We start from the raw sequence: 23,788 nt of genomic DNA on the forward strand, positions 1-23,788 counted from the left end.
CTTAGTCAAGCACAGGGACACCGGTTATGTGAACTACAGCAGACCCTTCCAGCTTCAACTTACCATCCCAGTGTCCGCTGTCAGCGAGTGGCCAAGTCACTCATCAGCCACCTGGGCCTGGGCCTCGCAGGTAGCTGTTATCAGCCAAGGCAGTCGGAACCCATGTCCTAGAGGCCCCTGCCGGACAGGGATGTGCTGCAGTCGGGAGCAGGGCCGGCCAGCGGCCCTGGGTCGCCATCTCCACCCGGCTCTGGGCTTCTCTGCTTGTCCTCACGTGTGAAAGTCACTATCTTTAGTAGCTGAAGGGCCCACCTGGACTCTTAGTTAGGCTGCACTGAACTTATGGAGGGAGGGGGAGATTATATACTCGAGTGGTCTTGTCACCTGTGGGGACCCGTTAGCATAGTGGGATTGTCAGTGATGATAACAGAGGAGCTAACAGCTGAGCGATAGGTACCAGACGATTTGCCGAGCACAGTACTTAACCTGCTTGGCCTCGCTCAGCCTCAGAGCCACGATGAGGCAGTGGACTCCGCATCTCACAGGGGCGGAAGCTCAGTACCGCATCCAGGCAGCAGAAGCAGGACCCAAACCCGTGCCTCTCTGCCTCCTAAGCCCACGCTCATAACCTCTGTGTGCCCTCTCGCCTCCTGCATCATGGACTCTGCTGTATTTTTAGCCTCTGCTTTTTCCACCGGAATTACGAGGTTTCCAAAATTATGATTCTTCTGGAAGCAATGGAGAGACAGCAACGTGAGTTGACTATTTCGTGGTGGTCAAAAATCCCACAATATGAAATTGGGGCTTAATTCACTCAAAGAGCAAGAGCTCCAAGCACATATTTTTTCCCCAAAAGATACTTGAGAAAGACCCACTCCCCAAATGCCCAAAACACAAAATATAAGAGGACCCCCTGAAAGATGCAACAGAAACATCTGTCATGCCATCTTGAAATTGCTATCTACTATGTCTCAAGGGTTATTTGGACAAAACAAGGCTTTTGGAGTCTAATAAAATAAATCCAAAGTGATACCCTTTGGGCTGGCCATTAGGTCATGTGTGGTTCCTTACAGGCTTCCAGCTGGCCTGAGAGGTTTGGTAATGCCCCAATCCCTTGAGAGTTACAGGTGCCAGGGCTCTGAGTGGACCCGACTCTGCTGCTTCTCCCTCCCCATCAAGGCTTTCCCAGTACTGCCTGTGCCGCTCCTGGGTGGACTTCTATGCATTAAGTCATCTTCACGGCGTGATCATGCCTAATCCTACCACCCCAGAGAGGCCCTACCACCGTGTTCATGTAAATCCTTCCCAGACTTCTTGACATCTAAATTTCTGTTTGTTTGTTTGTTTGTTTGTTTAAATAGAATCATACTATACAGACCACACTGGAAATGCACTAGTTCACTTACAGTCATATATCATGAACATCTTTTTGCATCATTATTCTTCCTCAGCATCAATTTAATGGCTTTAGAGTACTCTTTTGTGCCTTTCTTCGGTTTCCTGCCTTTAAAGCAGATGTTTATGAAGGCTATCTTTTAAAAAATCATCACTATCACTTTGGAAAAGTAAAATTAGGTCATTCTTGGGGAACAGACTTTAAAAGTAAGATTGCTCTGGTGTCTCTGAATTACACTGAGTCTTTTGGAGAGATTGTTTTGTTTTCTACAAAGTTAAGTAAGTAAGTAAAGCCCCACTGGAAAGCTCACAATGCAGGCATCTCTGGTCCTGTACTGGCTGTTAGAAAGTTAGAGCTGAAGAGGAGGTAGAGACCAGAAACCCCAGCCATCCAGGCTCCCTCTCCGGTGGGGTGGACCCGTGGGATGTCTTGCTACGCCTTGGATCTGAGCCGGATGTCTTTTCTCTCCCCAGCAGACCCGCCCGTGGCCGCAGCTGTGGTGTCCCATTTTAATGACTGCCCAGCTTCGCACAGTCAGTTCTGCTTCCATGGAACCTGCAGGTTTTTGGTGCAGGAGGACAAGCCAGCATGTGTGTAAGTGTCCCCTGGGGTTCTGGGGTGCGGGGGCTGCAGACGCGCCAGCAACCCATTAAAAGAGCACTTCCCTCCAGAAGCCATGCCAGAGGCCCCTGAGAGCCTTGGAGCCGACGTGTTGGAGAATCAGAACAGCGGGCTAAGGGACACCTGCTTCAAACCCAGTTGGTTAAAAATCCAGGTTCCAGAGCCACTGAGGCAGAACTCCTAGAGTTTAGAGCCTGGGGATCTGCATTTTTAACAAGCACCTCAGGTGGCTCCTGGGTTCAACAAAGTCTGAAAATTCCTGGATTCACGTTTTTTTTCTTTTTTTTTTTTTTCAATTGAGGTATAGCTGATTTACAATGTTGTGCTAGTTTCAGGTGTACAGCAAAGCGATTCAGTTATTTCTATATTTTTTTTTTATATCAAGAATATATTCTTTTTCAGATTCTTTGACATTATAGGTTATTACCAGGTAGTGAATATAGTTCCCTGTGCTCTACAGTAGGACCTTGTTGTTTATTTTTTATATAGTAGTGCATATCTGTTAATCCCAAACTCCTAATTTTGGTTCAAGTTTAATTCACTACTTAGAATTTCTGGAGGGCAAGGCACTTGGTTGGATCCCTTTGAATAGCTGGAGTCTTTTAAGGTGAGATCTCTGCCCTCATCCAGCTAATAAAATAAGGCAGAAGTGCACGCAGAGGGTTGGGGTACGTGAGTGGTAACAGAGCAAAGCAACTTGGAAATAAAGATGCAGGCCGGGCCGTGGCATTTGCCACCACAGGCTGAGCATGAGCCCCCGGGGGCTGCTTCTGAAAACATAGCTGAGCCCCAGCGCAATCCCCTGAATCAGAATCTCCAGGCATGGGACCCAGGGGTCACATTAGTTAAGAGCCACTAGTGATTGCCACGGTCAGCCCGACTGGGCAAGAAAGGCCCATAAGGAAAGCTTCCCGGAGCAGGTGTCGGGGTTTGGCTGGTGGGGAGAGCAGAGAGGTTGCTCCAGGCCTGGAGTGTTGGGGGACCTGCCGTTACAGTCAGTGAGGCCACAGTAGCGAGGAGACAAGATTGGAGATGAATTGGAAGCCAGAGCCTGTTGGAAGTGAGCCTTTATTCTCTAGGCAGTGGGAGCCGTGCCAGTCATGGGAAGGGGTGTTTTAGGGAAGTAAATCTGTGCGTGGTGGAGTACTGTTAGGTGGCCCTATAGTCAGCCTTGGCACTGTTGACTTTTGGGGCTGGGTAACCCCTTGCTGTGGGAGCTCACCTGTGTAATGAAGGGCGTTAGCAACCCTGGCCTCTACCCACTAGGTGCCAGTAGCACCACCTCCCCCCAACAGTCGTGACAATCAAAAATGTCTCCAGACATTGCCAAATGTCCCCCAGGATGGGGGTGGGGGGGGGTTGGGGGCAGAGGAGGAATTGCCCTCCACCCCCATTAAGAACCAGCCATGTCTATGAAGTTGCCATTTTTATAGGTCAAAAACGGTTAAAAGTCAGCAATTTCATATGATCCAAACTAATAATACCAGTTAATAATACTAAATGTTAATAAAAGCCAGCATTTATTGAGCTTTGCTTCATGCCAGGCATCGTTCTAAGCGTGATCCATGTGTAAATTCATGTAATCCTCAAGATGGTCCCGTGAGGTGGGCACAGAGAAGTTGTGCCCAGATCACACAGCAGAGCTCACATTCAGACCCAGCCTGTCTGGCTCCTAAAACTGCATTCTTAACCATGATGCTTAAGGGTATCAGATGAGTAGCCCAGGAGAGACTGGGGACCGGGAAAGCCTGCCACAGTAAGTGGTGGTGGGTAGGGCTTTCCTCTTCCTGAGGTGCAGCTGTGTGAGCCTGGGCAGGCCCCTCGGGTTGCCTCTGAAGCCTGGAGAGGCACACTGGCCACCTTCCTCCTGGGAGGCCTGGGTGAGGCCCCCAGGCCACGTCTGCAGAGCCAAGAGCCCTCCCCACCCCTAAATACAAAGCACAATGATGACAATAGTCGTTGTCATTCATGATGATCATTCTTATTAAAATACACATAGGAGCCTCTGGGAGGCTGATGGGATTACTTATTTTTTTTTTTTTGATGGGATTATTTTTGAGCGTAGCCTGGTCATTACGGAAAAACACTGGCCCTGAAGGAAGGGTGGCTTCTCGGCCTAGATCTCAGGAAGCCTACCAGTGCAGCAGGCGGAAGGCCCTCTCCCCTCCAGCGGTGCCCGGTGCGGGGACCTCAGGCTGCCCTGGGCCGTGCGATGGGAGGGATCTTCTTTGGAGAGAGAGAGGGGAGTTCTGATCAAAAGTGTGTCAGAAGTTCAGTTTTTCCACCAGATCAGGGACTGTTGTAAACTCTGAGAGCTGGAAGCCTTGAGCCTGGGTCGGCAGGTAACCTTACCTGTGGCCGAGGCCCCCCTTCAGCTGGCGGAAGCCTTCTGAGAGCAGGGGGTGGTGGCTCCCTTGTTCTGCTCAGTCTAGGTCCCAAGCCCCGCTCGTGGCTCAGGGAGATCGCTGTCCATCACATTTACACACCATTACGTGCTGGTGGTCAGGAAGACCGGCTGTCTCTCTCCCCACTCACCCTATAACTATTGCTGTTAATGATAATAGTCAGCTCTCTGTAAAAGCTGTAACTGTGTGCCGGGCCGGCTCCCAGCACTCCACATACAGTGACTCATGGAGTCCTCCCATCCTCCCAGCTTCCCTCTCAAGTAGAGATTCTTGCCCTTATTGTGTAAATGAGAAAACTGAGGCTCAGAGAAGTTAGGCGACTTGCCCGGAGCCCCAGAGCCCATAAATGGTGGAGCTGGGGTTCAGTCCCATCAATTCCAACCCCGAAACCCATGTTCTCAGCTGTTGCCCCTGAGGGCACTCTGTCTCAGCCTCACAGAGTTCACCTCAAATAGCTCTTATTTCCAGGAAAGGTGTTGGCACCTTCCCCCTGCAGGTAAAGCTTCCTCCAGAGAAAGGTCAGGGTCATTCCTACACTCGTTACCCTCAGCACAGACTCTCAATGAATCCTTCCCGTGGGCCGAAGGCAGGGTCTACAGAATCAGCGGAGACTGTGTGGGAAAGCTGACCGTCTGTGGGGAGGCATGGCCACGTGAGCCTTTACCGCCTCTTTACCTCAGTTTCCCCGCTGGATCTTGGCGGCCCAGGGGTGGTATTCAGCCCACAGACGTGTTTCATACCGCGATAGATGAGTCTGCCTTGTTCTTTGGTGGTTGTAATTAGCTGTCCACATTTTGGAAGTCAGGTTTTACATCTCCAGGCAGACGCCCAGCTTCTCTGGAACACAGCCTGCCCCCTCCAGTTCCCCAGTTTCCACCTCTTCCTGCCGCTCCCCAACACTGAAGCCAAAGTCGGTCCCCAGTCGTCCTGTTGCCTGCTCTGTTCTGCTCACACCAGCCTGCTTTGCTCACTTCTGCCGCCACATGAGCTTGTAAGCTCAGTGAGGGCAGGACCATGCCTTATACCTTTTTGTATTTACAGTACGTAGAATAATGTTCTAATTCATTAATTCCCACCAGACCAAAAACTGTGAGTCCATGCAGAGGAAGCAAAACATGCTGTCCCCACTCATAGAACCACCCCAGCTTTAGGGAGCTGATACACTCATCCTTGTCAATAAAACTGACATACCTTGAACTGACATACACGGCCTTACAGGAAACCCACAGGGGCCCAAGATTATAGTCCGAAAAGAGGGAGCTCTTTCTAAAATACTGTCATTCTTAAGCTTTGTTTTCCATAAGAACAATAGTCCTTAGGTTTCCGGAGAACTAAAATGACGTCTCACACTAAAATATGAGATAAGGAAAAAAAGTTAAAACAAATAACTAGTCAGAAATCACCAAAGGCAGTCACACTAAAATACGAGATAAGGAAAAAAAGTTAAAGCAAATAACTACTCAGAAATCACCAAAGGTAGTGAACATTATCCTGAAACATTTATGCTTCAGATGAACCCTAGATTGTATCTTTGGTCTCCCTTTAATAAGTCCCTGCTAGGAGGCAACCACTTCAGAAAACAAATAGGGAAAGAATTTCCAAAGGTAGTAAGCAAAACCACAGAAATGCAAGGTTAGGACTCAAACACCGTTTTTTTTCCCTGAGGCAGATTCTGCAAACCTTTGGTCTGCTGCCTGCAGAAACCTTCAAACAAAGGAAAACAGTTGAAGGAAGCCACCCAGGTGACAGGTTTTCAGGGTTCCAGGGTTGGCAGCCAGTGACAACTCATCAAAGTGTCTCACCTATCCAAAAAATGCCCCTCGGTGACTGGACTCCCTGACTTTCCCACAGCAAAGTGTGAAAGCACATTGCTGTCAGCCAAGGAAAACATTCCACCTGGCTCTGGCCACAGTACATTCCAGTGGGATCTGAACAGAGTCAAACACCCAGAGAGGGGTGACCGCCTTCAGTGCGCAAGCAGACTGCCTGTGTGACCAAGAACACGCCCCCCGAGAGATCAGGATTGGGAGTGGTTTTCTTGTTGGTGCTTGAGCCACTTTATGTAGATCTACTATCATCTCAATAACCAGCAGGTGGTGGGGTGTAGGGGTAAGACGTTAGGACATCACCCACCCACAAGTCTGGAGGAAGTGCACGCCCTCTCTCTACCCCCAGAGGAAGCAGGTACTGAGGGTCACACAGCAGGCAGGATAACGCAGCAGTTAAAGGCATGGATTTGGACATCAGACAGATCTGAGTGACTTAGCACTGTCAAGCCTCAGTTTCTTTGTGTATAAAATGGAGAGATTAGTACTTCTCAGGATTGTAATGAGGACCCAGTGACCATAATGCATGCAGAGCTTTCGCTGTCCAAGACAGGAGCCACTAGCCATGCGTGGCTATTTAATTTATTTAATTAATTAAAATTTAGTTTTTCACAGAAGTAGAGCCACGGATGTAGGAAACAAACTTATGGTTACCAGGGGATACGGGGGAGAGGGATAAATGGGTAGATTGGGATTGACATATACGTACTACTTGATTTATAAAATAGACAGCTAATAAGAACCTGCTGTATAGCACAGGGAACTCTACTCAATAGACTGTAATGGCCTATATGGGAAAAGAATCTAAAAAAAAAGTGGGTATATGTATATGTATAACTGATTCACTTTGCTGTACACCTGAAACTAACACATCATTGTAAATCAACTATACTCCAATAAAATTTTTTTTTCAGTCTCACTAGCCACATTTCAAGTACTCGGTACGTCTAGGCAGCTAGTGGCTGCTGTATTAGACAGCACACATACAGACACTATTTCCATCATTGCAGAAAGTTCTTCTTAAATTTATTTTTTTATTGAAGTATAGTTGGTTTACAATGTTGTGTTAATTTCTGCTGTACAGCAAGGTGACTCAGTTATACATATATATACATTCTTTTTTATATTCTTTTCCATTATGGTTTATCCCCGGATACTGACTATAGTTCCCTGTGCTATACAGTAGGACCTTGTTGTTTATTCTATGTGTAATAGTTTGCATCTACTAACCCCAAACTCCCAATCCATCTGTCCCCCACTCCCCATCCCCCTTGGCAATAGACAAGTCTGTTCTCTATGTCTGTGAGTCTGTTTCTGTTTCATAGATAGGTTCATTTGTGCCATATTTTAGATTCCACATATAAATGATATCATATGGTATTTGCCTTCTCTTTCTGACTTACTTCACTTAGTATGATAATCTCTAGTCGCATCCATGTTGCTGCAAATGGCTTATTTTGTTCTTTTTCATGGCTGAGTAGTATCCCATTGTATATATGTACCACATCTTTATCCATTCATCTGTCGAATCATCACGGAAAGTTCTATTAGCACATTAGAGAATATTGAAGCCCAGTTCCTAGCAGAGCATAAGAACAGCCGTCATCAGCACGATCACCATTGTAAACAGCACATTGTTACCATCACCACAGCTGAAGGATCCAAGTCCTGCTGAAGAAGCAGTGAAAGTTGGGTAGACCATGGAACCTAGGGCTGTACGAAGAGGAAGCCCCTACTCCCTCCAGCCCACTCCTCCCAAGCGCCCCAAGCAGAGAGGTTCTAGGACTTGTAAATCCAGTTCTTGAAGCCAAAAATGGGTAAACCCAATACAGGTGTCCTGCGACTCAAGTGGCCCCACTCCCACCCCAGCCCTATGGATTTTCTCCGTGTTAAAGGCAAGTTGGTATAAACGTTTTTCTAAAACCATGGTCCCTGGCCCTTGCTCACCTTGGTTCTTGGCCCCCATATTAAAAACTTTATCTCGGGACCTGTGCCAAAAGGCATGGCTAAAAATCAGAGCACTAGCCTCCTGCCAGAGAGTACACCATTGTTTATGAAGACAGTGTCTCTCAAGAGCCTTGAAAATGCTCCCATTCTTTTATTTACATTTTTGGTACTCGTACAGCCCTTCCTTTGTGTCAGGCACTTCACAAGATGTTAACTCATTTAATGCTCATAACTCTATGAGGTAAGTTTTATTACTATCATGTTTTAAGGATGCAGAATGAGTGCCACAGAGAGGTTGAGTAACTTGCTCAAGATCACACAGGCATTACGTGGAGAATGGGATTCAAACGAATGAAAGTTTGGCTCCAAAGTCTGTACCATGTTGTGCCCACTTGTGGGATCCTGTCCTGAGGAAGTAATCTCAAATGCAAACAAAATGTGTACACAAAGATAATCCCCTGGCATTGTTTATGATATCAAAATTGGATACAGCCTAAACGGTAAGGGTTCAGTGAAGCAAGTCGTGTATAAATTACTTTACAACCATTTTAAACAACTTCTGCAGTTTTCTAATGACATAGTAAAATGGTGAAGAGATGTTAAATGAGAAATTGATGCAAAATCGTATTTTTTAAAAGACTTAACTATGTTTAAAACTACATAGAAGTAGTCCAGAAAAACTCCTTGTCAATCAGACTGCCATTTGAGGTGGTAGGGTGTGCAACAATGTGGACTTTTCTTTTCTTTGTCTTTCTTTTCTATTATATTGTGATGTATGTTCTTTCCAATTTGCTTAGAAACATTCTTTCTCTAGTTGGAGAACATTTTCCTTAAGAAAAAAAAAAAAAAACACTTATAAGAGCGCAGCTCTACATGCATTATCCTATTTCTTTAAAATTTTAAAAGGCACTGTGAACCAGGTACAAAAAGGATTTAGGGGAAAAACTGAGCAACTGGACAGGACTAGAAGGTGGGAAAGCCCTCAGCAGAGGAGAAAGAAAGGCATATCGTTGATCATTTAATTCTTGTTAAAATGAGGAGGCCTAAGCCACAAAGTTTGCTCCTAAGAAAAGCACCAAAGCAACCTCCAAACTGAATCAGTAACAAAAATGAGAAGGTCTCAGGGACCCGCCTGGCTGGAGCCAATTGCCTTTCATCTTCAGCCACGATGGCTCCTGCAGCTCAGACAAGCTCCTTGCCCCTCCTGTTCTACACTCTTTCCTTGCTTTCTTATGTACTTCTTTCTTTTTTATTCTTATCTGGGGGAAACAGCCTACATGTGATTCCAGAGCCTCATTTTCAGAATTATGAAGACAAAATCAGCGTTCCAGAGTCTTGTGTTTGACGATATCCACTCTCGACAGATAAAATTGAATGGTCAAATGTTATAAGAAAATGTTCAGGCTTACACACGTGCCATTCCCCTTCGTGATAGAAAGATTCCTATTTTGCTCAGATTCCTTTCTTAAACAGAGGTGCCACATCTCCCATTTCTCCTGCACCTGAATGAGAGGGCCCACTGTACAGCTCCCACCCTGGGGAGATGCCCAGAGAGAGATGGGGAAAGAGAGGAAGGAGAAGAGGGAGGGGCAGATTTTGAATTGTTGGTTCTTGATTCTGTGTCCTTAAATGACCTTGTACCTCAGTGGTTCTCAGGCCTGGTCACACATTCGAGTCACTTGGGTGCCCAGACCAATTGGATGGGCATCTCCAAGGGTATGACCCTGGCCCCGGCAGTCTCCAAAGCTTCCCAGGTGATTCTAATGTACAGCCAGGTGGGAGGCAGTGCCTACCTGAGGTAGAGACAGCAGCTGAGTCAAGCGTGATTCGTTTGTGACCAGGTGAGGTGACTTTTCCCCTCATTGTGTGACTTATGCTAAAATAATTACGTAATTAAGTCTAATATTAGTAGAAGCTTGGGAAATTTTTTTTTAAATGTATGTCACCAAACCTTTTCTTGCTCCCCACCCCAGTAAAGATCAACTGAGAAGCATCCCTGTATTACAATCGATTGGGGAGAAGAAAGGACCTCCCTCCACCCCAAGGCCAGAAAGTCTAAATTGTGTTCTCAACTTTGGCTGCCCATTGGAATCATCTGGGAGCTTTAAAAATGCTGACGCCCAGGCCTTACCCCCACGGATTCTGATTTAGTTGGTCTGGGCTGTGGCCTGGACATCAGGATTTTTTCAAGCTCCCCAGGCCATTCCAATGGGCAGCCAGAGTTGATTTCACTGGTAAACCTTCACGGTGGCTTTCAACTCGGGCTTCATCAGAATACCCTTGGCCTTTTCTTTAAGACACCCAGGCCCCATTTTCAGAGAGATTTTGATCTGGGAGGTCCTGGGAGAAGCTCAAGTATCTGGACCACAGTCTGTTCTGCCTCCCAGCTGCAGTTGGGCTGCTTGGTGCTAAGACTTGCTCTTCTTGGAGCTCACCTAGGCCCTGACCTGGAGTCTCATGTATTAGGCAGCAACCCAGGTGCTCCCCATGCCTCACTGGGGAAGTTTTCATTCAGAAGCAAGCTGAGCTCCCTAACTCAATGAGACTGGGGTTTGAGTGTTTACAGCTGTGACACTAAGGGAACAGAGGCATTCTTTTTGGCATGAAGACTTTCCTAATGGGAAAGACCTGTGCCGGGGCAGTACTGAGGCCAGGCTGGTTGTAAAGGGCCCAGCACACACATGGCAGGAAGAACATGGAAAGTCAGCAAAATGTGAACCAGCCTAGGGGGTTATCTTCCCTAGTGAGTTAAGACGGCACTGTTTGGGGGCATCTTTGCAACTTGCTACACCCACAGCAGGAAGACCTCTTTATGGGGCAATCAACCACCCCTCTTCCTTTTTGCTGTGCAGTTTGTGAGTTTGCCATTGAATCACTATCCCAGAGTAGCATCTTCCGGATTAATTTGCATTACCCCAGAAAGGTCTCCTTCACAGTTGAGATCCTTAGGTTTTTAACTCCCAAATCTGCCCGCCCCCATCTGTAAAACAAGGTAAATAGCAGCCCAGGCCTCACACGCAGTAGTCATTGTTGGGATTAACAGAGATAATTCATGTAGGAGTTTAGCATAGCCTTCATTGATAAGATAATGTAATTAACACTAAGCTCCCATTATTTTATTTAAATGGGATTTCTTAGAGTCCCCAGCATTGATGTGTTAATTCATAGGATTTCCAGAACCTAGCAGTTGAGGAGATATTAGAATCCTCCTCTTCCAGGGCCTGCAGGTTAGAGTAGGAACATCTCTAGCTGGGTGAAATTGCCTCCTGGGGTGCTCTTCCTATAGCCTGGACCTTTCACGAAGAGCTGTGCAAATCCTCATCACACTACCCTTCCCTAGGAGGAAGCAGACTAACACCCAGCTACAGAGAAGTCTCATTAGCCAATTGACTGCAACTCCTGGTTAGACATCTAACGATCCATCCCAAAGCCCAGGCTCCCCAACCCTCTTCTGTTCTATGCTTCACCAGAGTTTTTGTAGAGCTAGGTCTTGCCTGCAGGAGCCTGGAGGCTGGCCTAAAGTGAGGCTGGTGGGAGAGGCAGTCAGAGAGGTGGGCATAGTCCTAAGGGCCTTCAGAGAAGGAGAGGCTAGGGAGATCCACAGAAAGGGCTATGGAAAATGGATGGATGGATGACTGGGCGAATGAATGAGTGAGTCTTTAAATTATATCTTCTTGGAGAATATGGTCTTTGAGATGGAGTTTGAGGAAGAAAGTGAGGAATAATATTCCAGGCAGAGAAGGTGGCAGGAGCTGAGATGGGCAAGGGGAAGGCGGTCATTCATTCATTCACAGGCCAACGTGTCCTGAGTGCCTATGTGCTGGGCACTAGTTTAGTTGACATTGGGGGTGGGGGTACTTCTTGGGTTGGCTGAAACCTAGGTGACTGGAGATAAAGTAGAGGGGGTGGATTAGGGTCCTGCAGATAAGGGGTGTTGGATACCAAATGGAGGAAGCCCGCAACCCAGGTGGGAGCCATCCGGGTGCAGGGTGAATATTCAGGATGGGTTGGAGGACGGACCCTTTGCAGGATTTGCTGTAGACACCCCCAGCTTCAATTTGTGCATGACCTGTGGCTGTTGCTTATCGCCTCTCAGTCTCAAGTTCAGTCCACTGTCAGCTTCCCCCTAGTGGGAAGGGGCCAGCGCCTTGTTTTCTCCCCAGCCTACAGGGTGAGCTGTTTCCTGAATCTGCCCTCAAAATGATTTTGTTATTAAGACCAAACAAAAGCAAACTTGCCCCTGTTTCCTAGCCCCCAGTCATCGCCCTCCTAGCCAAAGTCTGTGAGAGTCTGTGTTCTTATTCACACCTCTGTGGTCCAGATCCTTTTTCCAACAAGGTCCTCTTGCCAGAGCTCCTGCATCTTCTTTCCCTCTGGAGCCTGCTCTCTCCTCCTCGGGTCTGTAGAGAACTCTACATGGCATCTTCCATCCCGGTTGGCCCTCCCCAGCTTCCTTACTAACGGAAGACTGCAAACCCTTTGCACCCTTGTGGAACCTAAAACCTCAAATCTCCTTTACACTTTCAAGATTGGAGGCTAAACCAAAAGCCAGATTTAATCAAGAGCTGAATCTGCGGCATTCTCATCACAATCCCCAGATAGTATGCAGGGCCAGCAGCCCTGCTGAGTGAGCGAGAACCCAGACCCTGGGGTCAGCAGACCTGGGAATGGATTTCTCTCTCTTCCCTGGCAGGGTGGGCCCAGGCAAGTGACTTGACTTTTCTGTGCAAAGACTAAATGAGAAAACCTGTGTCAAATGTAAACTAACCTCTAACAGAAAAGCAAGTTCAGACAAAAGAATTCAAACTAAAGAATACCTTTAAAGGAGGTACGTAACAGTTGGGCTTTGGGATAAAGAGCACCAATGAGAGACTTTTCCATTAAGCAGCATTAAAGACAGAAGCTATATGTTCTGGTATCCCAGGTTGTAGCCTTAAGCAGCCATTTTTGCAGTATCTCCTGTTTGCCATAACCTTAAACCCATACAGTACCTGAAAATGATTAAATTTGTGCTAGCATTGAGCAAAACCTGTACTCCAGGAAAATGCACTATATTTGTCCTGTGACTCCTTCTGGCACGTGGGGTCTGGCAGCCCAGGAGCCCAGGTTTAAGGGAATCACAAATGCAACGCCCCTGGGACTGGCCCTGCACAAGAGTGGGCATACCAGGACCCTTAATCCCCCTTCATTTTCCTTGCTCTTCCAAAGCCTTTTAATCTAAAAGGGAAGGCGACGGTCTGGCTATTTCATCAAAAGGTAGACTCTTAAAAAAAAAAAAAATGTTTAACTATCATTGTCGTGTCTGAAGGGTGGTGGGGAGGGACAAGAACCTTTAAATCCAGTGATGTTTGGTGCAAGACTGCTCCTCAAGGAAGTCCCTTGTGGGAAGGAAGCTATCCCACCTGAGAAGGCAGTGGTGATCAAACATTTTCATTACAATAAAAAAGTCACCCCAGACAAAGGGACCTGTGTGTAAGCTAAGTATCTTCTACTGAGAAGAATCATAAGCTTCGCGGGAAAAAAAAAGGGCCTGCATCAGAAAATGACCATCGCTTGCTTATGCCTAGAACATGTCCTGAGGAATCACCATGCAAGAACCCCTTGTGGCCCCAGCCAGAATCTGGGTGGGGGGAGTTTAGCATAGGTGAGAGCTACGTGAAAGAAGCAGCTTCAGCCGTCAGCTCTTAGGAGGAGGCCGCTACTGAAATGATTGACACCAAAGAGTCTCTGAATAGTAGCAATACAAGTAATACTACCACCTTGTGTTGGTATGGCCCTTTACAGGCTACATGCATGTTCATAAACATGCATCGTTTTGTGCTGTTACTAATCCTCTAGCGGAGAGAGGCCAGCTGTTATTACCAGATAGGGGTGCTGGCCTCTAGTCCAATACATGCCCCACCTGGTAAATGTCTGCGGAACTAATTAAACTTGATGAAGAAGATAAAAAAAGCAAACCACAGTCTTTGTCTCCTGCTGGTTTAGCATGTTGTCTTTCTCTCATCACTAGGAATTCTGAATACACACATTTAGTTTAAAAATAACCTGGATTTTTATGAACTGCCAAAATGAGCTTTGTGTCTCGGACACACTTGCCGCCCTCCTCACTCCCCCGGGATTTGGCACGGTTACCGTAATAACGAAGTGCCTCAGCAGCACCTTCCCCTCAGATGATAAGCTGGTGAGTTATCCCTTGTTCTCCAAACAAGAGGAGCCTGTGCAGGGGAGTAGGAGCAATTTTGCTGATGCCTTTGCCTCCAGTAGCAAAGGCTGGAGGGGCCCCTTTGGGCTTTTCCCCTCCGGCCCAGCCTTCCTGGGGAGTGGGGAGAATGAGCCTTCTGCCTGGAAAGCACGCTGATGTTCCTATCTCCCTCAGCTGCCACTCTGGGTACGTCGGTGCACGCTGTGAACACGCGGACCTCCTGGCCGTGGTGGCCGCCAGCCAGAAGAAGCAGGCCATTACTGCCTTGGTGGTGGTCTCCATCGTGGCCCTGACTATCCTCATCATCACGTGTGTGCTGATACAGTGAGTCTTTGCTACCCCTGAGGCCGGGACCCCCACCTGCAGGCCCTCCCGGGGCCGTAACAGGGCCACCTCAACAGTTTACTGCTGTGATGTCTGATTAGTGTTAGCAAAGCAAAGAGGAACGTTGGCGACAGCCAAGCTGTGTGAAAGGCACACATCCTGGGAGGTCCCCAGCACGCATCCTGGGAGGTGCCCTGTTGGAAGCAGAGCCAAAGGTGCTCTCTCTCTGCTGTGGGCTTGGAGCCTTCACCATTGTGATGGGGATGTGCAGGGGGTCCAGAGGGAACTAGAAACGGCTCCCAGCCTCCCGTGGGCAGTAGCGGCCTCGCTTCCCCTCCACAGAAGGCACTTCGCGAATCCTAAAGCCACTGTTGCTGTTATGACAGGCCTCCCCCTTTCTCTACTTCTCTGCCCTCTTCCTCCTCCTCCGAAACTCAGTCTCCGCCTGACATCTTCCAGGAAGGCTTCCTGAGCCCTAGCCCTAGACTGAGCCCTTTTCCGGGTGTTTCTTAGCCTCCTTTGCTTGCCCGTATCTCCCGATCGGACTGCTCTGCAAAGGGAGAGGCCCTAGGGCTGTATTTCCAGCATCTGGCCAGATTTATTCCCAGGAAGTATCTGGAGACCTCTAAGTCACAGAGCAAGCCCTCAGAGTATGCTACCTAATTGGACACGCGCAAGAAATGGACAGACTGGCCAAAGGCTGCGGTTAGCTCAGCGTAGAGTAGCTCATGGTGGAAACAGGAAGGCCCCTCTAGCCAGGCCTGGAGGAAGCAGTGCATGTTCCCGCAGGAAGCCAGACTTGAGCCCTCTGGGGTTGCCTGGGTTTTGAACAGATAAATAAGAGTCTCCGTCCCGTTTGTTTATTGGCTGTTGCTGTTGGAGCGTCTAAAGCACACGCTTCTGGTTCTGGGAATGCACGGGGTGCCCCTAGAGCCCCAGCTTGTTGACCTCCTGGATCAAGCCAGGGTTAAGGGTGAGGGATGAGGTCTCAGCTGGGCTGTTCTGCTCCCATGTGTCTTGGGAAAACATGTTTGCAGGTGGTAGGCATGTTCTCAGGCTGGGGCATAGCTCAGGTTCTGCTACTCGTGAAGACCCCTGGGGGAGCAGGCACAACCTAATGCCCACCAGCCTCGATTCTCATGGCCGGCTGGCTACGTGGGGGCAGCCGTCACTCCCACAGTCCTGTTTCTGTGGCCAGGAGGGTCCCAGAGCCGTAGGAGCAAGACTCGGTGCCCACGTGGGCCTCCCCAGGGGGGAGAGAAAAGCTAATTTTGCCATATTCTCTGAAGACAGAAACAACCCAGGGTACCTCTCTGATTCCCAGGGAGGAATTCCCAGGGAGGCAGCCATCCCATCTCTCCTCTGTCCTTTCCAAGTCCATCCTTGCCAGAGATCAAGTTCAGAATCCCTGAGAGACCAAGCCCCCTCCAGACTGCTGGTTGCCGGGGCACGGGGTCCCTCCTGAGTGGCAGAGTTGGTTGGGACCAGCTCATCCCATGCCAGAGGGATTTAGAGGCCTTGATCTCACTGCCCTGGGCCATTCCTGTCTGGGTAGTGACTGGGGCAAGCCCTCCTGGCTAGGTGACAGCAAGACAGCAGTCACTGATAGATCTGGAGTCCAAGCCTAGGTCCCTCCCGCATTGGGTGAGCTGGTCCCAACCCGGACTCTGTGGCTCAGGAGGGACCCGGGCCCGGGAGACTGCTCTGGCCACCCATGGCAGAAGCAGCTTGGGCAGAAATGTCGCAGGGTCCCTTCTCAGCTCTGCTGCCCAAAGATTCAGGGGCTCTAGTAACCTTCCTGGGGCAGTGCCGAGAGAGAGGGGCTGGGGTGGGGATCATGAAATGTCACCAGGCTCCAACAGGGAAGCACAGCAACAGGCTTGTTTCCTCATCTGTTACCAGGCTCATGTCAGCCAGGAGGCCCCTCCCAGCCCCAGACACTGAATGTATAGGTTACATATACCTTAGGGTTAGAATGAGTGGAAACAGTCCTCCGTGGTATCCCAAGGGAAACAACCATCAGTGTCTGTAGGTAATTAACGTCTTAGTGCTTTCTTTTCTGCCCTTCTCTTGGGTTCCCTGGTTCTTTTTTCGTGCTAACTCTGCAGACCGTTCATTCCTGCCCACAGAGGGAGGCTGGAGCGTTCATGGTCCTGATGCTTTAGGACTCCGGGTTTTGGGTTCACTGAGAGGTCGAGTTTGCCACAACTAGAGAAATGTTAGTCCTCAGAAAAAGATTCGAAGCCACGGAGATGCATGATTTATTCTTTCATTCCTTCCGTGGGTCCATTGCAGCCCACCCACAGTCCCAGCTTTTCTGCTGGCAATTCCTGATGGATGACCCCGTCCCTAGCCTTCCCAGCCCTGGCTAGCCTGAAGTGGCGGCTTTGGCCCAGTCCGGACAGCGGTTCTGAGGCTGCTCCCGCATTCCTGGAGTTACCCAACTGCTGCTTTATGGAGCAAGCAGCCGGTGGGGGATCGGTCCCCTCTATCAGCTGGAGCCAGGTACCTGCCTGCCAGGTTACCTCGCCAGCCCAGAGCAGAGCAGCCGAATGGGGCTGGTCCTCTGGGGTGGCCAACAGGTCCTCTCACAGGTGGCCAGCTCCTGCCCCAAAGGCCACCACCCTGCAAAGCCCTCAGCCCCCTGCTGTGTCTGTCCCTCTGGAGGCACCATGGGAAGGCTGGGTTAGAGCCCAGAGCTGCCCAGCAGGCCCCTCGGGCAGACGCTGCACCAGCTGGGCACCCCTGCCAGGCTCCTGCCAAGACCGTGTTCTCTGCACCTTTGCAGCTGCTGCCAGGTCCGAAAACACTGTGAATGGTGCCGGGCCCTCATCTGCCGGCACGAGAAGCCCAGTGCCCTCCTGAAGGGAAGGACTGCTTGCTGCCACTCAGAAACAGGTAAGAGGGCTGCCTCAAGGAAAGGCCTTTTTCCCTCGGGAGACACTATTGGGTAGAGAAAAGGACCACCTTCTCCAGGTCAGGGCAGAAGTTCTTGGAGGATGAAGCAGAAAGAAGGGAGAAAAAGAAGAGGATATTCATCCTACCGAGTCAGGTTTAGTTTATTCTCATGTGTGTTTTACTCAGAAGGGAGCTCTTTTATCCTTACTGGTGACTGTGTGACCTTTAACAAGTAACTTAACCTCTCTGAGCCTTGGTTTTCTTGTTAAAAAGATGTGCAAATTGAATAAGTACTGATATAAAGTAGCTAGTGTGTCACAGGCTGTAGACATGCAACAGATGTTCATTCTCTTTCCCTTGAGAAATCATCTCCCCTTTCCCATCTGTGAAATGAGAGGTTTGGCCTGTAGAAGGTCTTGAAGGACTCTAAACTCTTAGAATCCTGTGATCTTCATTCAGTTTACCATCGTTGCTTGAATATTTTCTCCAACATCCACGAAAAATATTGGACATCTGGATATGAAGCCAAACTCACATCTCAGGAACCCTCATCCAAGCATCCCTTGCTCAGGGCTCCTTCAGTCAAATAGCAAATATATCCAGACAGGCTCTGAAAAGTCTCACATGAACAAGTTTCTGGAATGCTGGGTTGACCCACAAAGCCCGTCAGAAACTTAGAGTTCCTTTTTAGGAAGTAGTGGATCCGGAGACAATCACCCCAGACTCGTCCACCTGGGGGTGTCCTTCTCTAGTAAACAGTCAGCATTCCAGACGAGATCGGGCGCGTTCAGGGTGGTATGGCCGTAGCACAGTCAGCATTCCAGAAGCTCACGGTTGCATGGAGAAGACAGGAAGAAAAGTGCCTGGGAAGCTGGAACGCTGCCGTGTTCATTAGGCCTCCTGGTGATCTGACCTGGAGGGAACTGAAGGCCCTGGAGCGCCGTTCACTTGGTTTTCATTTCAAGAGCCATAGTAATTGTGCATGAGCAGCTCTTTTGATTTAGGAAGGTGCTGATTCATTAATCCTCACGATAGCCTTAAGGAGGAGGGTGTGGGTAAACTGAGTCTGCCAAAGGCCTGCGTGGGTGCCTCCCTGAGTCCCTGGGGGAGCTAGGATGAGACCCAAGTCCTCTGAAGGCCCCACTCACATCTCCTCCACTACCTCAGGGGACCATCCATTGAGCTAATGAAGATAAATATTTTTGTTTTGTCTTTTAGCACCAATAGGAAAATTGTGTATGCCTTAAGAAAATTTATAGTAGATTTTGTGCCATCAGTCTGCACCTCGGTAGAGTCATTTAGGATAGAGTAAATTTCTTGTTAATGTCACTTCTTCCCTACCCACATTTGAGAGAATGTTAGCTTTGAACCTGGGGATGGATCTGACCTTCCAGAGATGGCCACCAAGGCTGCCGCCCCTCTCCTTGAGTTGACAGGTACCTTCCCACCTCCAGAGGAACCATGGGAGGGACCAGAGCAGGAAGATGTCCACGCTGGGCTGGACTCAGGAGCTGCTGGGGACTGGGTACACGCTGCCTCCCCGTGACAGGCACAGGGGATACCCTCAGGGCCCACCCATTGTGCAACAAGGGGGTCCATTCTTATATAGCCTCGGGGGAAGCCATTCCGCCGCCAGAGCCCTGACCAGCTCATGAGCTGCCCACTAAGCCGCCCCTGATGAGGGAACTGGCCGCGGAGGGGGTTGAATCACCTCCAGTTGAACGATGGCCCTCATGACAGCGCGCATCCCCATTCTCTTGTTTCCTTTGGCGCGAAAGCGCAGTTTCAGGAGCTTCTGCCCCTGAGGTTGAACCAGCAGAAGGTGAACTTGTCTGCCCAAGAGAACCTGGTGACTTTGGCTGGTGCATCTCCAAGTTTCTGTCCCAAGCCAGTTTTCCCAGCCTGGCTGGGGTCTGGCCCGCAGAGCTTAACCTGTTTTTCCTTCCTTCCAGTGGTCTGAAGAGCCCAGAGGGGGAGTTCTGCCAGATGGCCCGCGGCAGCCTGAGAAAGAAAGGACTTCTTGAGGATGGCACGGCGAGGGCTGCCTGGGATGGGCCAGCAGACCTTTCCTACTCTGCCTGCCCTCGCCTCTGTGGGCTTTTTGTCTTTTGTGGGCCTTCATTCAAAACTCTGTCCACAACTCTGTCTGCTTGGGGTTATCCAGTGTGACCTGGAGAAGAAATCAGTGGACCACAGTCTAAAGACTGGTCAGAAATGAACGGCATGGGGTGGACCTCCTGTTTACCTAATGAGGTGTGTGCGTTGGCATCTGCGTCCAGGTGTGTGTAGGTGTGTTCTGCCAGTCACGGATGCCAGGCTGTGCTTGTTTTAATGGGCCCATCTCCCCACAGCAGTCTCCATCCTGCCTGACACTGGAGATTCCTATAGTTGTAACATTTTTTTTCTTACCGCTTATGGGGGAAGAAGGTGGAAAAAGGCATAACTGCTTTTTGCTACGTGAAGACACCAGTGTAAGAGGAGCCATGTCTGTCCTCTGTCCACAAAACCCTCAACCAGCCGGATATCTTCCAGAGACACGTGATGTTGAAGACCTTCCCGAGCTGTTGCCACCCTCAGAGATAACTTCTTATTTATTAGATGGATGGTGGTGTTATTTTTAATCTCTTAAGTCAATGTAAAAAGTGCAGAACCCTTTCAAACGTCTGCATTAATGATGTATGTATTGCTGGCCAAAAAGTTAGACTGATTAGAAATGTCTGGTCTCCTTGGAACAGCTAAAGCTTGGGAAAAACCACCAGGATAGGTGGAGATGGAAGCAGAGGATGAGTTGCTGATGGGAGCAAAGATTGGGGTTCAGAGGTCACGCCATTTAATACACAAAACTAGTAAATGCCCCAGGATACATTCCTGTTGAAAAGTTAGCAAATCTAGCAGTGGAGATCTGGCATCTTGTCAAGGAAGAGGAAGAATGCCTGTGTGTGCCTCTACATGGGGGAAACACAGACTACCGCGCTCTGTTATTAAACATACTAACTGTCTAGTGGGCCCTCTGAGAATCTGTTTAGAAATAGAACATTAGCAGAGGGCCGCGGGCATTTGGGGCTGTGTCCATGAAGGGGGACCAGTCATTTATTTTCCATGTTGCCACTCGGTTGATTTGTTGTTTTATTTTGAAAGGGAGAAATTGAACTTTCCTATTTATTTTTAAGCAGTAGGAGAAATATTCCAGTGACCTTTTTTTTCTTTTCCATCCAGGATGCCGTTTTTTGTTTTTTTGTAACAAAAACTCTAACAAGCCACCTCCACTGTGTGGGTCTCACTTTTCCCTCAGGGAAGGAGAAATTGTTCTCCTGGGTACTTTCCAACCCAGTGGGTCTGCCTGTAGGAAATTCCAGTTCCCTCCAACTGCACGGTGGGAGCTCATCCCTAGGAATTGTCATTAAAATTTGGAAACGGGAAAACAATGAAATAACATGTAGACTCCATATGTGAGGGAACTCTTATTCACTAATATTTGAAAAAATGGAAGATTTCTACCTATTAACCCTTCAGTGCCTGTAGCACCTCAACATCGTGAAAGGGACCTTTAAAATATGTCAAGTTGGCTTGAAATTCCTACCAGGTCATTTTGTCCTCCTCGAATTCTTCTGCCCCAGTATGTCTACTTCAGTGAATGTTCTCTGTATTTCTTACAGTTGAGACAATTATATGACACGTGTCTTAATTCTGGCACTTTTACTGAATGATGCAGCACCCAAAGCGCCCGTAGCAGAAATGGGATCCGTTCGCCAGCAGTGTAACTGACACAGCTCCCGGGTTTTAGTCATAAAAGAAAATGCGCCTAAGTTTGCATTCCTTAGGCTGGTCCTACAGCAGCAGATCTGCGGGCTGAGGCTTGACCATAGGAGACCAATGCAGTTGACACTGGTTTGTGGACCCCGGTTTGCACTCACTTTTCTTATCAGGCTCTCCTGAAGGTCTGATTCCGGTTCAGAGAGACTAATGAAAGTGGAGTAGCATCACTTGTTTTTAACTTGAGATCACATTTTTACTTTAGGACAATCTTGACTCAGTCTTTTAGAGCCTATTTGCGGTCTGGTTGCCTTTAGAGTATGAACTGATGTTGAGAATGTCTTGTGGGGCTTTGTTCACCTACTGAGTCGAAGGATCAGTGTCCAGTCTTTAGGTGTCCAAGAGCCTTTGCAGAGGGATGAGAATATAAGGATGGAAGCAGAGGGAACCTTCTTTGTTCCCTGTGGGGACCTCATATTTAGGGTCTGTGAATGCTCCAGTCCAGCAAGTCACGGCTGCCGGTGCCCCCTTCCTTGTGCCTGTACAACCATGCAGTGAATGGGCTCAAATGTGTGCCATCCTAGACGTGCCTCTCAAAACAGTCCTCTGTAAACCAGCAGGTCTGAAGAGAGTTGGAAGCAGAGGTGGGGTCAAGGCAGGCCTGGTTGGACCTTTGTCCATGCTCCAGGATATGAGAACCTTGCTTCTTTAGTGATTTCTCTCTTAGAAATCAGATGGCCAACAAGCATTGGATTCCTACGCCATTAATGGCATTGGTACTTCTTTGGTTAGCTGTAAAAACGCCCCCTTTTCAGGTTAAAAATCATCTCCTAATCCATCTCCTTAGGTTCCCCATGTTTCCTTGCTTTTTAGAAAGCCAAGTTCATTATGATCAGGGAATCATTCCCAAGATCTGACCTGGTAAGCAACCACACACCTGGGGGCGGGAAACACAGCCGTTTCCAATGTCTGTCTCAGGAGAAATGTAAAGCCCCCATTTAAAAAAAAAAAAAGGGAGGGGGTGCTTCCAAATCTTTTGTGGGGCCTGGATTTTCCCACTGCTCTACAGGCTGTGACTTCTTTAAGCATACTGGCGGGAAACGTCTTCTGCTAATGAAAGGAGAGACAGCGGCCAATCCTGATCTGGAAGACACACCTGGATACACGTGTAACCAAGCAAGATATGAGTTTGCCATTGTGTGCCAGCAGAGAAGGGGGGCAGAACGTCCCCAGAGTCTATCTGCCATGAAAGGAGACGGCAGGATTGACATTCCCCCACCCATATTGATGAGGGAGGAGGTGTGCTTCCAGAGCTTCCTGGGAGCCTGGTCTGTGCAGGTGGAGAAAGTGTCTGGCATCTTCAGCTTTCCCAGGTCTGGGCTGCCTCGGTGCACAAGAACCGCTGGCTACTCTTCCAGGCAGTTTTGGCAGGAACAGTGCTCAGGAGACCCCGACCCCTTAGTGGGATCTGGGCTTTGATTCCTCCCAACCTGCTCAGCTGAGGAGGGCGCAGGGGATGATTCAAAAGCCCAGGACCAAGGGGGACGTCACAGAAACAAGATGAACACACATGTTTGTTTTTAATGTTCTAGCGTAAGACCTGTTCTCTGTAGCCACTGATTTTACCAGGCTTTCGAAAAGATCTCATGGCAAACACACACATAGTACTGAACACAACCCCTCTTCCTAGTGTAATAATTTACTGAAGTGTTCAACTTCTCATTATCTTATTATAACAAACCTGATGCTTTTTTTTTTTAGAACTTGTTACTCTGACTTCTGTATATGTTGCACTGAAAAGGTTAATATTTAATGTTTTAATTTATTTTGTGTGGTAAGTTAATTTTGATTTCTGTAATGCATTAATGGGATTAGCAGTTCTTTTCCTTAATGTCTGAATTGTACTTATTTAAAAGTAGTGAGCAATGTAAAATGCAGTTGTGTTTTTCAGTAATGTGTATTGTTGTTCCGTTGTACTGTACCTTGTTTGGAAGGATGAAGGAATGAACTCTTTTTTTTTCCTAAATCAAGACTAGAGCTTTTCTTTCATGAGCTTGGCAGATGGCTGAAGCACATTTAAGATTTTTCTCTGCAAATGTGAATGATGAGAAAAAACTAGATGCTCTTTTGCAAAATGTGGGAATCCTAAAATTAACTTTAGTTGATCCCTGTCTGCTTGTAAAAACCAAATTCCCTGAAGCTCTTCTCAATATATGAGTATTTCATTTACTATGTGTCCAACAATACACTAACTAGTGTGAAAGAAAAGATGAAACATACAATCCCTGCCCCAAAGGAATCAAAATCTGACTGAGATTGACTGACGTGCAGAAAATAATTCCAGACTAATTCCAGCCAAAATACAAATAAAGCCCGAAATTCTAAGGTAGAAAGTATGTGTTAACAGCTATGATTC

The 23,788-nt window shown here is 48.2% G+C and overlaps 1 protein-coding gene across 1 annotated transcript; it reads left to right on the top strand.

The window, feature by feature from the left end:
* Positions 1-1,820: 1,820 nt before the first annotated feature.
* On the top strand, positions 1,821-23,364 carry TGFA (transforming growth factor alpha). The gene is made up of 4 exons (XM_036873818.1): positions 1,821-1,990; positions 14,572-14,721; positions 17,510-17,619; positions 19,572-23,364. Exons 1-4 carry the CDS (start codon positions 1,821-1,823, stop codon positions 19,577-19,579), a joined length of 438 nt encoding a protein of 145 aa, XP_036729713.1. The 3' UTR covers positions 19,580-23,364.
* The last annotated feature ends 424 nt before the right edge of the window (positions 23,365-23,788 follow it).

Source organism: Balaenoptera musculus, chromosome 13 (assembly GCF_009873245.2).
Source record: "Balaenoptera musculus isolate JJ_BM4_2016_0621 chromosome 13, mBalMus1.pri.v3, whole genome shotgun sequence".
Taxonomy (NCBI): domain Eukaryota; kingdom Metazoa; phylum Chordata; class Mammalia; order Artiodactyla; family Balaenopteridae; genus Balaenoptera; species Balaenoptera musculus.

Coding starts and splice junctions, on each gene's coding strand:
- TGFA (XM_036873818.1), top strand. CDS start 1,821: ATGTCTTGCTACGCCTTGGATCTGAGCCGGATGTCTTTTCTCTCCCCA. Junction 1,991..14,571: donor GAGGACAAGCCAGCATGTGT/GTAAGTGTCCCC, acceptor TATCTCCCTCAG/CTGCCACTCTGGGTACGTCG. Junction 14,722..17,509: donor ATCACGTGTGTGCTGATACA/GTGAGTCTTTGC, acceptor GCACCTTTGCAG/CTGCTGCCAGGTCCGAAAAC.